This window comes from Solanum pennellii, chromosome 5 (genome assembly GCF_001406875.1).
Source record: "Solanum pennellii chromosome 5, SPENNV200".
Taxonomy (NCBI): domain Eukaryota; kingdom Viridiplantae; phylum Streptophyta; class Magnoliopsida; order Solanales; family Solanaceae; genus Solanum; species Solanum pennellii.
This window is the reverse complement of record NC_028641.1, coordinates 8,960,945-8,977,681: the sequence shown is the minus strand read 5'-3', so window position 1 is coordinate 8,977,681 and position 16,737 is coordinate 8,960,945. Positions and strand designations below refer to the sequence as shown.

At 29.8% G+C, this 16,737-nt stretch overlaps 1 protein-coding gene across 1 annotated transcript; it reads right to left on the bottom strand.

The window, feature by feature from the left end:
* Nucleotides 1-4,938: 4,938 nt before the first annotated feature.
* LOC107020476 (putative ankyrin repeat protein RF_0381) lies at nt 4,939-9,254 on the bottom strand. Its single transcript, XM_015220861.2, has 2 exons — nt 8,154-9,254; nt 4,939-6,584 (listed from the first exon to the last, which is right to left on the bottom strand). Exons 1-2 carry the CDS (start codon nt 8,823-8,825, stop codon nt 5,277-5,279), a joined length of 1,980 nt encoding a protein of 659 aa, XP_015076347.1. The 5' UTR covers nt 8,826-9,254; the 3' UTR covers nt 4,939-5,276.
* Nucleotides 9,255-16,737: the final 7,483 nt, after the last annotated feature.

The following is a 16,737-nucleotide window of genomic DNA, read 5'->3' as shown; positions in this document are numbered from 1 at the left end:
TTTTCTTATATATATATATATATATATATATCATTTGTTTATGTTACATATGTCAAATTACAAATATGACATTCATAATTCATACAATATTTATACATAATAAATATAAATTGAACTATACTGCCATTCATATAATCTTCAGGTTGTATTCATACAATGTTCATACAGTATTCATACAATGTACATATCATTTGTTTTTGTTGCATAAAGTTCAGTATGTCATTCATAATTCATACAATGTTTATACATTATAAATATAAACTGTACTGTCCTGCCATTCATAAAGTGTTCTATATGTTATTCATACAATGTTCATACAATATTCATACAATATTTATATATATATCATTGGTTTCTGTTACATATATCAAAATCAATATGGCATTCATAATTCATACAATGTTTATACATTAAAAATATACATTGAACTATACTGCCAATCATAAACTATTATGATACATGCATTTATTGTTAAGTTAGTTCATATAAAGTTGCGATCTATTTCAAACAAAATTCATACAAAATAATTGTAACATTGATACGTTATAGACCATTCAAAAGATATTCCACCATATAATAGACCATTAGCATCATTCCCTTGAGACTAGATAGAACTTCATCAATCCTTACAAAAGCATCATCGTCCGTCTTCATAACATATTTGGCAGGTAGGATTTTAACCTGCAATTTAAGCACAGAATGCTTTAGCCAAATGATCTATCAAACTACAATATAGACTACAATTCAACCATTAAAAAATCGACAATAGATATAGATATATTATCAGTTTGAGCCAAGACGAATGTATGAATAAAATACAATATAGACATTTGGAGTGCATCTTGATTATTCTCCCAGTTACCCATCTTAAATCGTTGGACTAGATGATTCTTGCTAAAACTATTCACTGCACCGAAAAAATACTTTTGGAATAACATAGAAGGAGTTGATTCTGGGTATTCAAAATTTTCGGTATTGCCTTTAACTTTAAGACCAGTTATTATTGCAAATTCATTTATACTAAATTCCAAGATACTTTCATTTGCATGTGTAATATGCAACACAATTGAGTTGCCCTGTAACCCTAAACAGTTGAATTATATGCTCCCCTATAGGCTCTTGAAAATCCTTCAAAAAATTGTTGTTAAAATGGACATCAAACCTTGTGGCATGTGCTGGTATCTTTTTTATCTTGTACTTGAGTGGCTGCAAAATTAAAACAAAAATATAATTTGTAATGATATTCAAGATACATAATAAAACACCAAATCACACTATACACAATTAATGATACATAACACAAACATTATGATACACAAATAACTTAAAGGATACCAAATTTCAACTGTCTACACAACAGTTGATGATACATAACACAAACATTATGATACACCAATAACTTAAAGAATACCAAATTTCAACTGTCTACACAACAATTAATGATACATAACACAAACATTCTGATACACAATTAACTTAAAGTATACCGAATTTCAAGTGCCTACACAACAATCAATAATGCATAACACAAACATTCTGATACGCAAATAACTTAAATGATATCACATTTTAACTGTATGATACATGAATGTTAGTAGAACTTATTACAAAACATGATATATTATACAGAATGTGTCACTTTCTGATACATCAACTATCCTTTTTGTTAAATTTGACAAAAATATTTTTCATGATACATTTTTTTAGATAAACATATAAAATAAGGATTTTCTAAGTGTAAACTAAATCTAAAATCGATATGTATCAAACTAATATACGATTTTTGCATGTATTAATTTTTAATCCAAATCTACTAAATATTATAACACATTTACTTCATGTATCATTCAATTTCAGTTTAAGATATCAAACGCACTATAAATCTCAAACAATTTTAATGAAGATTAAAAAGACATGCCCTTCAACTTCAGTTTAAGATATCAAATGCACTATAAATCTCGAACAATTAAAATGAAGATTAAAAAGACATACCCTATGCATTGTGGGTCTGGAAATAACTGTTGCTGCTCTTTTTTCCTTTTTGGGGATTTTTTTTTGCAACCTTTGGTTTAGAGGATTCCGGAACATCTTTGTTCGGGTCCTTCCTCAATTTCAAAGGATCATGCAAAAAAAAACTTTTCTATTTTCTGCCCAACCTTCGTAATCAGAATCATATATTTTTCGATTTATATCAAGATCAATATGTATGAGACAGAAAAACGATGAACCAAAATAAAAATTAAAGTAAAAAGATGACAAACTTTGGGAGAGAGTAAGAAGAAGACGATGTATCAAAGTATCAAACAAATTTGAGAGAGAAAAAAATTTAAAAACTGAAATTCAAAAGTGAAGACTGAGGTTTGACATTTGTTTGATTGAGAGAGAAAAAAATTTGAAAATCAATTTGGATATTGATTGTAACTGAAAAGATAATTGAGTGGAATTATGGAGAAAAAGAAGGTGTGACATATGGAGTTGTGAAACGCGTGGGGAAGAAAGAGGGAGTTATGTATCTGCTAGATTTCAATTACAAGATAAAAAAAAGGAATTTAAGTAATTTTTTAAAAAGGTAGAAAAAAGTAGACAATAAGAAACTTAAAGTTGTGTATTTAAGTTATTTTTCCATATATTATTTATAATATTGAGTAATTTCAAATGACTCGAGTCCATTTGATATATATGAGTTAATCTATGCATTTAAAGCTCCATATTTTTTAAGTTAAGTTTTTCGCTAAATAGTCAGTCAGGTCAAAAATTTGCTTGGGAATCAAAAATAATTCTCGAGTGTTGATCACGTTCAGAATGTAGGCTCATAACATGACAATATTTAAATTTATTTTTTGCCTTTAAAAAATTAATGTAAACAATATGCAATATTTTTCTGATATAAGCAAAGAGTAATTATATTCATTACCATGTTTAAAAAATTGTTGGATTTGATTTTTTTTTAAAAATGGGTATATATATTCACGCGGATTCTCTATTAATAATTAAGAAAAGTAATCATAGTATAATAATTGTGATTTAAGATTACTTATTAAGATACATTATGATTAGGGTTGTTATGGTTATGTTTAAATCGGTCATTTGTCAAAATTAAAATCAAACCAACTCAAATTGATTTTTTCCTTTCTTAAAACCAAACCAAATCGAATAAAAGAAATAACCGTTGGTTTGGTTAATATCGATTTAGTTAGATTTTTTCAGTTTTTTGGGTTGGAAAGTATAAATGTATTAAAGAAATATGCATCTCGATATTATTCACAAATAAACTATTACACGAACAAAGTGATTCATTCATGTACCAAGTTTTAAAAACTAAAAAAACTCATTGTCAATAGATTAAAGTTGGTTCAAATATTCTTGAGATCTCAACATCTTATCAATAGATTTTTCAATAAAATTACACCTTATTGAGAAATTATTTTTTAAAAAACAACAAATATTTTATAGTCAAAACTAATCAATTACCATCTTCTTTAGCTTGAGCTTTAAATTATTCAATGTTGTGTTAGAAAATTTTATAAAGAACGGAGAAAACCTGATCTTTAAAGTAATAAATATTGAGGGATTTAGATTTAATTAATATTCAGACGAAAGTTTAAGTGTTAGACTTTAGAAAATAATAAAATTATAGTCTTAAGTTAATTAAAATTTAATAAAATACTTATATTTTATTTATAAATAATTGTAGAATTTATATATATCACTTTTGGTTTGGTTATTTTTTGCAGTTAATTTTTAATAAAGCCAAAACCAAATCAAATCATATAATATCGATTTTTTAAAATTTAACCAAATCAAATTAAAAATTAATTTTTTAATCAATTTAATTTAAATTACATTTTAATTTAATTTTATAACAATAAATGAACAACCCTAATTATGATAAAAGGAACAACATTAAGTTCTTCAAATGGATAGAGTTAAAAATCTTAGTGGTCTTAAAAACAATTCAAAGACACTTAAAATAAGTGCTGCTATACACGCATCAAATCTTGTCATTCAAATTCAAATCATACGAAGAAAAATGTATATATTTTTATATACAAAATAATATCCAATAACTATGCCACGAGTATACGTCACATAAATCCTTTAACATAAGATCGTGAAGGAAAGAAGATTACCATTGAGCGCTTGTTAAATTCGAATCATGAACTACACCCATGTGGGAGTGACGCTCCCAACAAGATTTACTCATATCTAGGCTCGAACTCGAAATTTTTGCTTGCTAAATTCGAATCATGAACTACACCCATTTGAGAGTGACGCTACCAACAAGATTTACTCATATCTAGGCTCGAACTCGAAACTTCTGCTTGCTAAATTTGAATCATGAACTACACCCATTTGGGAGTGACGCTCCCAACAAGATTTACTCATATCTAGACTCGAACTTGAAACTTCTGATTAAGAATGAAGCAGTTTCACTATCATACCACCATTGTGTAGTTATTCCTACATGCAATGCAATGATCCCTATACTCTATTAATATTAATTTAAATTAACAGAGTAATTTGTTTTTGTTGAAACTAAAGTAGTGACAAAAAATATTAGCATTGTTTTGATTTACAAAATTGGAAAGCATGTTAATTCTCTTGTATTGAGAACAGTATACATCAAAAACTCCTAGTGAAAGACAAATTCAGAAATGAAATAGAAGAAGGATGGCTCTCCTACTTACGTTCTTTTAAAACTAGTTAATCAAGAAAAAAAATAGGGATGAGATACAAATACCCCTAGACTGTGGCCGCAATTCTAGAGACACGTCTTAACTAAAATAAGATCATATTACCCCCTCAACTTATTTTTTAAAAAATTTTATACGTCTTTTGTCTTACGTGACACACTCAGTGACTCCACGTAATTGAGGCGTGTAGAGATATTTGAATGCCACATAAATCAAAAAGGTGCATAAAATTACAAAAAAGAAGTGGATTCAAAGGGTAATAGGACCTTAATTTAGTTAAGATGTATCTCTAGAATTTCGATCATAATCTAGAGGCTACTCGTACATTTTCCCAAAATATTACATGTTCTTTTTATTTGAGTAGAAATGACAAATATTTGCTTCAACTTTTAATTTCTGACCACATCTAAAACACATACAAGACAAAAAGGATTTACAGGATGGATGTATATGTCCAATGACTTCAACAACAACAACATAGATAGTGAAATCATACTAAGTGTGATCTATGCAGACCTTACCACTACCTCGCGAGGCTATGTCCAATGACTTCATGTAGAATAAATGCAGCAACACTGGAACTCATGCTACCACTGGATGCCTGTGATGCTGATCTTGTTGTGCACAACTAACAGAACTTTCCACAGCGAGGCCTTGAGCTCCGAAACAGAAGTACTGATTCATTAACTTCATGTTGAAGGAGCCATGTTTATGTGATAGTTTCGACTTTTCCCTACTGTTTGACATTTTTAAGCTAGAGGATCCTCCGCTTGCATTGCCAAAATCCAGTCTCTTCTCTTTGTTGACAACCACTGGAGATGACCAGGACGATTCAGAATAAGCGCTCGATGGTGATCCATAAGATGACTGTGGTGTCATTTGGATGACACCATGCATCAACCCCGCTGCATATTTCTTTTTGGTGGATGGACTTGGAAGACTGTTTTGGACAGGGAGCACTCTTTTGTTGTTTGGAAATGATGACATCCTCGAGAATCTTTGCCGAAGAGGAATTGGCTGTTGTCCGAAGCCAGAATACAGTTTGTAAGATTCTACAGACATATTGTCTTCTAAGCCTCTGGTTTCTTCTTTTCGTTCTTTCTTCCTTTTCCATCGTAGAAGAAACTTTAAGCGTCTAGCAGCACTGTTAACTGAGCTTAGCTTGTTTGATGAGTTCGACCCTGCAGCAGAATGGCAAGGGCTTGGTTCACCCCAGCACGAAGCAATTTCTGTGCTTCCACAATCACTATTGGCATCAAAAGCATTATCAATGCCAGCATACAGAAATATTTCAGCGTCGGGGATCCTAAAAGAGGCACCAGGACTACCTCCAATACCCTGCATCTTCAGGTGGGAAGCTAGGACAGTTCTTGTCATATGGTCTTGGCAATTCGAAATTCCTCCAGCTGAAATGAGGCGCTTAATCAATATCTCAGAAGATGCAGATTGCGGACGTAGCTTGAGGAGATCCAGTGGAGTATTTCCATCAGCATCACGGATATTTAGATTTATTGAAAATGCAGTCATAAGGAGTTCCACAACATCAGTCTGAATGTTCTCAATTACAGCCAAGTGAAGAGCAGTTCGACCATCATTGTTCCTGATGTTGATAATCTCTTCAATCTCTATAATTTTTCCCCGTACCAACTGTTTCATTAACTCCATTTGTCGATCCAGCCTGTGGAAACTTGGGGTCCGAAAGCCAGCTACAGCCATGTGAAGGAACGTGTCTCCGTAATTGTTTCTCAATGTGGTAGATGAAGGAGAGACAGATATAAGAACTTTCACCACTGCTAAGTAACCCCTATAAGCAGCTACATGCAGTGCAGTGTTTCCTTGGTTGTCTCTGGAGTTGATAAGGTCATACCTTTCCAGTAAGCTCTTAACAACCTGCAAAGTAGTAACTTGAATTAAGTTCAATTCAACCATCAAAAGTAACAAAACTCTGGCAGTTCTAGACAACATCAAATTAAAGCTAATGATAACGAGAAGGCAATGCTCAAACTAGACAGCTAACAGTCAGTGAAATATCAGCTACTCACTCAAAATAGCTAAACCAAGGAAACAATGCAAGTGCATGTTGATACCAAACCGGTGTTATAGTACTAAAAAAAGGGAGTATCTTGAACCGAAGAAGTCTTGCAAACTTGTTTAGATGCGTATCTTTAAGGAAGTGCTGACAGGGGATGTAAATGACCCCGTTTCAGTCACAGGGCAGATTATATCACAGCAGCAGCAAATAAAGGCGCAAATATGGTTGACAATCTTGAAATTTCTGAAAAATGTTCCATCTTTCTAAACTAACTTAAAAGGACAATTGGAAGCCCAACCTTATTGGATGAAAAGTATGTGTGTTATAACTATCATATTTTCTTTTCGGGGAAAAAAATGGGTTATCACTTTGAATTCTCATTTTGTGGAGTAGGACATTGCAGAGACTGTACAGTACAGACCAACTGCATGAAGAAACAAAGGTGACCAATGATAAACTGAGATCCCAAACTTTTGGACAACAAAGAGTTAAATAGTATCCTGTCAACCATCGGAAGAGGATAAAGAGCTTCGCTTGGTATACTGAAGTGAGAATTGCACACGATTCATAATGTCCCATGTTTCCACAATATCCTACAATATAACCTTAATAAGTCAGCTAGTGCTAGCCAAAGCAACAACTTTTTAGAGAGCTCTTAAGATTGGAACATGTCAATGATGAGTTCACTTTTTTCACTCCTTCAACGTTTTAATTTCTTCAAACAGTATGCATTGAACTAAGCAAAACACTGCTTATAGACACTTTAGTTTATAGTAAGATGATCAGAAAAGAGCTACATGGAGCCAGGTTCATTTAAAAGGCATACTCCATGCTTAACATCTGAGACATTCTTCGATTTGGTTTCTTCAGTACTTGAGATACAACAGAAAAGAAAATTATCCAAAATAATCTACTACTCATTAATTGGGATATGAACAGTTCATTTCTATGTGAATATGATCTACTACACATCAAACTGATAAATCACAAGTTTGACTTAAAAGTTCTTCATCTAATAAAGCACCTTCTAGAAATGGTAACAGCTAGAAGGACACAGGAATTAGAGGCTTCTTCAATACAAATACATAAACAGTGGGGGTGAGAAAAAAAAAAGGAGAAATAACAAATGTACAATAATTGAAGCAAGACTCAAACACAATTTGACACTCTATGGTCGGCTACATAAATCCTCTACATCTATCCAGGTCTATTTGAGTCACACTCATTCCAAAGAACAACAACATCGACAGCGCTTCAAATCCAAGCAAGTTAGTGTCGGCTATATAAATCCTCACTATCCCTGACACTCCGCTTGAGCTCAAGATTATCCACCGTATCAGTCTCTATCATTCCAACAGTCAGTAATACTTCTGTAAATAGAAAATTTTCAAGATTAAAGATACAGAAAGGCAAACTGTAGAGCTCACCTCAACCTGTCCTCTACCAGAAGCAGAATGCAAGAGAGTAGATCCTTGAGCATCTCTATAAACCAAAACATCAGAGCAATTTCCAAGAATCTCTCTCAACATCTCCACATTTCCCCCTCTAGCAGCAGAATGAACTGCCCTATTCATCAACTCCAACTGAAAAGTGGAAGAAACCTCTTCTGCTGATTCCCCTTTACTACTCTCAAGCAACAGCCTAAAAACTTGAGAATTTTTACTCCTAGCAGCTGCATAAAACATATCAGTCACACCATACTCACCTTCACCAAACACCAAAAAAGGATCTCTTCCCAATAACTGTTTAACAAACTCCACATCCCCAGCTGAAGCAGCAGTATAAAGAAGCCAACCACCATATCCAGCTCTAATCAAAGAATTATGTCCTTTCTTTGTTTCACCTTCAAGGAGAAGTTTCTTAGCAACCTCAGACCTACATTTTGCAACATCATCAAACTGTTCTTCATCATCCCAAACACTCTCAAGCCTTCTTATTCTACGTAAAGATGTAAGTTTTATGAGTAAATTAGTGTCTAAGTGAAGTAACTCCCTCACTAGATCATAATGACCATTTGCTGCTGCCCAATCAATAGGAGAAGCAAACCACCATTGATCCCCTGTACTTTCCCATCTCAGAGGAAAATAACTTGGAGGCATTTTGTAAACAAAGTAAAAAACTCAACTTTCAACTCTTAACAAACCAAGAAAACCAAAAAAATCCAAACTTTATGACAATCAAGCAAACCCCATTTCAAGACTTTCAGGAAAATTCAAGAAAATCACATAAATCACACAGTTGGGTAAATTACAGAAAGTATAAAAAGAAAAAAGACTAAAGGGGCATCTTACAGAAAGAGAATAATAATCATGCACAAAAAGAGATGTGAATATTGGGATCTAAAGTTTAGAATTTTTTCAAGAAATTGTGAAACTAGAGAGAAAAAAGGTGCCAGCTTTATGGTCTGTTTGTAGATAATAACAAAAGGAACAAAGCCACATGATTTTTTATGGGGTCAGTGGATCACACAAGAAAAAAAAGATAAATTTTGGAGAAGAGAAAGGAAATACAGAGGAACTTTCAGTAGTATTTTTATAAAGATTCTTATGAGACATAATTAATAGAATAGTACTAAAATCATTTGTAACATGACAATTGACAGGCATTCATAATGCTATCAATCGATCGAGTCATAAGTATTTTTTATTTTTAATTAAAAATTTTGAATTTAAATTTAAGTATGTGAAATATAGAGTTGTTTTTGTTAAAGAATTTTTTTTCAAGATGTAAACTAGATGTAATCATATTTCAATATAAATATTGAATATTAAAAGGAAAATATTTAATTGAATTTTAATATGAATATTTTTTTTTTAATTTGAGATGTCGAGTTTGTGTCTGAGTATCTGAAATATAGAGTCATCTTTTATTAAATAATACTTTTTTTTTCAAGTCGCAAATTAAATATAATCATACTTTAATATGAATATTGAATATTAAAGAGAAAGTATTTAAATCAAATTTTTATATGAATATTTAATATCCAAAGGGGAAAACAAATAATGTTACGTGCAATGTTTATTGGGATTTCTATATTTGTCTTTCTTTTTTGTGGATATAAATTTCCTTTATCTAAGTGCCACAATTGGAACAAGTCAAAGCTTCTTCTTATATAGTTTTTATTTTATAATAAATATGGTATATATCATTTTCCCTGTCAATTTCAATCGTTGGACAAATTAATGTTATTCCACAATATATGATATTTTAGGAAAATAATAAGTATTCATTTTTTTTAAATTTATTATTCACATTATTTTAATTTATTTATCTGATTTTAATTTGATATAGAATTTAAGAAAATATATAAGATTGATTCTTGATTCTTGTGTATTTGAACTAAATATATGCAGAATATATCTAAATATTTTTTACTTTTGTTATCTTAAGCAATTTACTTATATTTAAAAGAATATTTTTTTGACAACTTTTTATCTTCCGTTTAAGGTTTATAAGATTCAGAAAAGAAAAAATCTTAAACATTAATTTATTAAGTTAAAGCTAGACATACAAATTAAAACGGTGAAAAACTATATATGAATCAGAAGGAGTAATTTAATATGATTTTAATACATTAAAATACAATCAAATCTCTCTTTTTAACGTATATTCTCTATGATAATAGAATACTACACATTCAAATTTTATAGGAATTATTCTTTCATATTATTTTATGTTAATATTAGTATAATATATTTACGAGTCAAACCATATGGCATTTTTCTTGATGAATTGTTCAAAAAAAATACTAAATTTTAGTAATATTTTTTGCTTCATGCCGTGTAATGCTATATATAAGTTGTCTACAATTATAAATAATATTGCATGATTCGATATTAACTAAGTTGACATTAACTCTTTCGTCTTCAACGAAAAAATTCAATATTTTTATATAATTTGAATTATTTATAGTTAGTTTACAAGTTTGAATCATAACAACCTTTTGGTACATCCTCTTATAATTATATAAAAAATAACAAAAAAATAAAATAAAATCCAATTAGGCAATTACTCATGATCTCATATATATGTGTGGAGTGTTATGTTTTTAGACTTATTCAAAATTGTGAAATTCAGATTTAACTAAAAATATACATAGTTTTATTTCTTTTTTCACGTATCTTTTTTTTTGGGTGGTTTATAATATTTATCCAATACCAAAATTGAAGGTCAATAATTAGTGGTGGTAAATTCACAAATTCAATCTTATCGTAAGTATCTCCACTCTTTTCTTTTCTCATCTTATTCTCATTCCAAAAATAAATAAATATATATTTTATGGCTCAATTATGTAAAAGAAAAATATTTTTGGCACTATCTGTCATGGAAAATATACCTATATATATATATATATATATATTAATTTGAGAAATAAAGATAGATTATCTATCACAAAAATTTAAATTAATTGATAAGTATAATTTTCTCACAATAAATTTAAGGGAAAAAGTTATTATATATTTTTTAATATTTGTTATTTAGTTCTAATATACTTTTTGATATGTCAGTCACATATGTATGTCCTATAAGAAATCCGTAGAGATATTTGATCGTTCTCATATGTATTTTTTGATTCGATGCTAATTTAAATTTATTATTTTAATGTTCAATTTTTTCACTAATTTTTTTAATAGAAATTATTATAGATACCCAGAGCCAAAAAAATAGTTTTAAATGTTTTCTTAATTATTTTTTTCATTAAGGCTTCTGATTTTTTTTTCTTTTATTTTCACACCGAAGAAAAAAAAAGAAAAAAGTTGAATAAGGATAAGAAACTCAAATAATCAAAAAATAATTCATGTGTAAAAAAAGATTAAAGGATTACACATATTCCTACGTGAAATTTTTAAATAAAAAATCAAAAAGATAATTAAAATATATTTTTTTTCACCCTCTCAAATGAAAAATGACATATATAAGTCAGTTTTATAACGTATATATAAGTCAATTTTGTAATGATGTGGATATATGTGAGTTACTTGTATGATGAAAATTTTTTAACTCAAATAACAAAATTAAAGGGTACATCTGATCATTTTTCATAAATTATTTTCAAAATGTAATAAATATTCGCAATACATTTTTTCTCTCTTGCTTTATGATTTTACTTTTCCCATTTTTCATTTGGCAGTCCTCAATTAATGAAAATCATGTGTTTAGTTCTCCCTTCCTCATTTAATCATTTATTAATATTATATAATTAATTATCATTAATCATTAATAGAAGCATGAAAAGAACTGTCCTGTTCAAACTTATATTGAGATCAAGATCAATTATTTCTTAAAACAGTATCTTTATTTGGACATATTCGTTCACACAGTTTTATCTTTTGTTACAGAAACGAATATTTATTTTAGACTAAAGTCAGACAAGACAGATATAACAATATAATAATAATGATTTAAATAAATGCCCCACCGACAACTACTCTTTACTTTCAACACTTTTTTTAGTCATGTATTCACTATGCAATATTTAACCATGCTCTTTAATAGAATCAATTTCAAGCATGAAAAGAGGGATAACAAATTAATTTATATGGATTTTTCGATAAGATTATAAAATGGAATAATTATATAGAATGACAAGCTAATAATATAAAATAAATACAATAGCTATCGTTTGATTTATTTGTGTACTATAGCAAAATGTTTGTCAGTCCCTCTCTTCCTCATATTCTCGCTCGCCTCTCTCGCTTTATACAATAGAATTGTATAAATTGTGTTTCTATTTGTATAAAGCGAAAGAAAATTGTATATACACATGCAAATACATATATCTCCATCCTATCTTGCTCTCTTTCTCGTTTTATACAAATTCAAATTGTATATTATTTCTCTCTTTCTCGTATTATACAATTCGATTCAATTGTATATTCCCTGCCCAAGTCTCTTTTATTTTTTTCTCTTTCTCGTATTATACAATTCGATTCAATTGTATATTCCCTGTCCAAGTCTCTTTTGTTTTTTTCTCTTTCTCGTTTTATACAAATTCAAATTGTATATAATCATCATATACACTTATAATTATACAATACAACAAGGAATCAATATCATAAACAGATGCCAATCTTTGTCGTTGAGAATTTCTAAAAAAAAGTTTTAGTATCATAATGTACCTTCTATTCAATGTTCACCTTCTTCTCTTTTCCCATCACCTCTTGCAATTTCTCCTTCAATTCTTTCTCCTCCTCTAGAAAAATAGGTTGGGTAAAGTAAACAAAAAAATATAAGAATCACATATCTACTACAAGGAAATAACAAACTAGGACAACCAGATAAAGTAACATATACATATTACTGCCAGCAATTAAAATTTTGTATCGATACAGCAGTTAACCAACCCGAGTCCTTAAAGTAGTACTCAAAGCATCATTCATTACATTATGCAGAATATTCTTTCTCGTTTTATACAATTCAATTCAATTGTATATTCCCTGTCCAAGTCTCTTTTGCCTTTCTCTCTTTCTCGTTTTATACAAATTCAAATTGTATATAATTTATCTCTTTCTCGTTTTATACAATTCGATTCAATTTTATATGTATAGCGAATTATACATATATATGTTTGCTATGGAGCGCAATTATGCAAATTTTGTTATAACATACAAATATGAATTTTGTGTTTGCTATATCTGAAAGTTGCCCATATAAAATTATCACAATCAACACATTACTGTAAAATTGAAGAAAATAAATACAAAACCTATTCTGCTAATTTTTCTCTTTTTGATAATCTCAAAATATGATACTCTCATCATCCACAATTATTTGTTAGAGTAAGATCATGCACTCTCCTCAAAAAAAATTTAATACAAGGTATAATTTGACTAATATAGCCCTACTATATCAAGAATATAAAAAATCTACGTAACTTTTCAATTGAACAAAATAGAGTAACTATTAAGGACATAATTGAATATCTATTTTTAGTATACCTGCAAAACAATCGTGAACGGAGAAAGTACAATCTATTTCTTTTATTATTTATTGGAAAAGTAAGCAGAACATGGCAAATGGCCCAACTAAACAAAGTGTTGGCCGGTATTTGGGGGTGAGTTTAATATAAAATCTAATTAGATATGATATCAAAGATACAAATATTTTGGGACCTAGTTTGACTTTCATTTATATTAAAAGATATTTTCAAGTGCGTGTGTTCTATTTAATATTTTAAGTTTTTAGATGAAATGATCACAAATTTCAATAATTTATTTTAGTAAATCAAAGGGAATTAGTTTTTTCCAGTTATACCCTTATGACCTTGTAATTAAGTTAAAGTAATTATTTCTCAAACTACGTGTAATATTTGTAGTCAAAACTTGAGAATTTTCAAAGTAGAATTAATAAGAATAATTAGTTAACTTATTCCTTCTTTAAGGGGAGGTTTTGGAACTTGTCACCTAAATTAAGTCATAAATGTTAGTATGGATATAAAACATACAACTAATCACAAAATAAATATTTTAAAGTTAAATTGTGACTAAATATAAAATATTTTAAACGGACTAAAAAAAGTTATATAAATTGGGATTTTCTTTAATATGTAAACATTATTATTTTTTAAAAGGTTAGTACGTCTATAATGTAAACCAGTAGTTCAACTATCTAACTACTACGACTACTACTACTCATTATCTGGGTTTTGTTACAAAAATAATAAATAATAGGTGTTTCAAATAGCGTGTTGTAATTTTGACAGATGAAATATATCACAAGTAACATCTTTGGTACTGTATATCAAGTTTTTAAATATTTTATTAAAAAAAAAATTATGAGTTTTGTATAACGGATTATGGTTTGGGCTAAATATTTATAATGTAAGTTCTGAACCGTATTTTTACAATACAAGTCACATAATCGTAAATATTTCGCTATACTAATCACAAAATTTCAGACAAACGACACTATTATAACAAGATTTAACTGCATATATTGATCATTAGATCCAGCCAATAAACGCAAGACAATCATAACGATTCAAAAAATGTTTAGATTAAATGTTGAGACTCCCAGATTTAACATTTTTATATTTTCTAAATTTCCTTGTCCCCAGGCTAGTTATAGACATTGAAAGATTCTTAAGCAATTTTGTTGCAAAATTATAGTCATGAATGTTGATTGTTAAACGCATGATTCCTCAAACTTGAGCTAAACGCAATCAAATGAACTAGTGCCAATATGTAATGCACCAAACCAAAATTTGATTTGTCCGAGCCTTATAAGGAGACAACCTATCTTATAAATTATTAATATAGACTTTTTCATTCTTCAACACTCTACCTCACATTCAGAGTTGAACATTTGGCATTTGGGCGCTCAACATCGGGTTAGATGGATTCTGTTCTGATATCATGTAAAATTTAGATTTTGAACCTAACTCACACTTCAAAAACTAGCTCAAAAATAGAAAGATTGTTTAAGCCTTGTTAAAGAGAGACCGGCCATCTCATTAACCACCAGTATGAGACACTTTCATTCTTCAACAGTTTTGAAGTTGAAAGATAAAGATGGGAATGAAATAAAGTAGATATCTGAAAAATGTTTTGGAAACTAGCATTAGATTCCAACACAAGCATTTCTTGGATGAAGATATTTAGGTGGTGGAAAATATATGATACCAGATAGAATAGGACAGATCAATTAAAAAAAAATTCTCTCAATATGCTAAAGAATGCAATATAAAGTCTTTGTCAAATGTAATTATTTTTAGTTTCACATAACTGTGTTCACACACTTATCAATATTCACATTTTTGCAACACTCATCTTTGAGTTAAAGGTTTCAAGATTCATCCTCATAAAAGAACTATTCACAAAAATGTGCCTCCAACTTTATATCATACAAAATAGTTAAATATGAATATAAGGATTGGACATTACTTTTTCTTTATATAATAATGCTAGTTGAACTACTGTTATGCAAATAGCCCCACATAATTGTAGGTTGCATGCTGTCTAAAATAGTTTGTGAAGCATGGTCCCAAAGCTTTTTTTTTGGATCACGGGAAGTAGGAACAGTTTTACTGACATTTAACTTTACTCAGTATCTTCCTTGTCACGTGGTGCTGCATCCCAACAAACACATGCATATCTATAAGTAGTGACAAAGAGGCATGTGGCCTAGTCGTAAATGAAGTGGATGAAAATCACGGTAGATCAGGGTTCAAATTTCAACAGAGACGAATATGGCATGTAGTTATAGCCATCTACCCAAGCCTTAGTGGGACATAACAACTATCCGATCGAATAGGCAATCTAGTAAGTTAGCCCAAAACACCACGATTATGCCAAAACAGAAAAAAGAAATTTGCAATTTCAAGAATTTCAAGATCATCATCCAAGTGTTTTATATACTCCATTGCACATAAACCAAATCTGCATTTATTTGCAGCAATTTTATCCTTCTCAAGAAATGTATAAAGTAGTAAGTGTACCAGTTCTTTATTGCAGACTGAAGAAGAGCAAATTTCACTGCGAGTGAGTAACTCAAGCGTAGGGGGCAATGGACAATCCACCAATGACATATATCATCTGGAAAAGGGTTAATCTGCTAAGCATCCACTTGGAATTTCAATAATCTTAAAATTAAGTATATATCTAGACATTCTCAATATCACTCAACTTCACAAGCCTACATAAAGAAAAGAAAAACTTGGATTGTGAGCAATGAACTAGAACCTGGCATGGAGCTTTGTAACATTAGCCTAGGCAGTTAGTCTTTTGAAGCACCAGTGGACTCCTGTGAACTGCTCCAACAGTGGCCTTGAGAGCCGAAAGATAATCCTGGTGTATTCAGCAGCTAAGCAACATGATAATACTTGAGCAGAAGTGTGTGATGTAATGTAACTATTTATATCTATCAATGTCATCACCCCTGAAGGAATAACAGATATTACAAATTACAGATACTGTAATTTATTTTTCCCGCTAAAGTTATGTTTGAGGGACTTTGAGAGGTTAATCACCTGATACTCACTTTATCGATATTTAAACAAGATTCAGACACAAA

What these genes read in the sequence shown, in the direction of transcription:
- LOC107020476 (XM_015220861.2), bottom strand. Translation starts at nt 8,825, where the DNA reads ATGCCTCCAAGTTATTTTCCTCTGAGATGGGAAAGTACAGGGGATCAA. An exon ending in CTGGTAGAGGACAGGTTGAG is followed by an intron (nt 6,585 to 8,153) that starts GTGAGCTCTACA and finishes ACTACTTTGCAG; the next exon opens with GTTGTTAAGAGCTTACTGGA.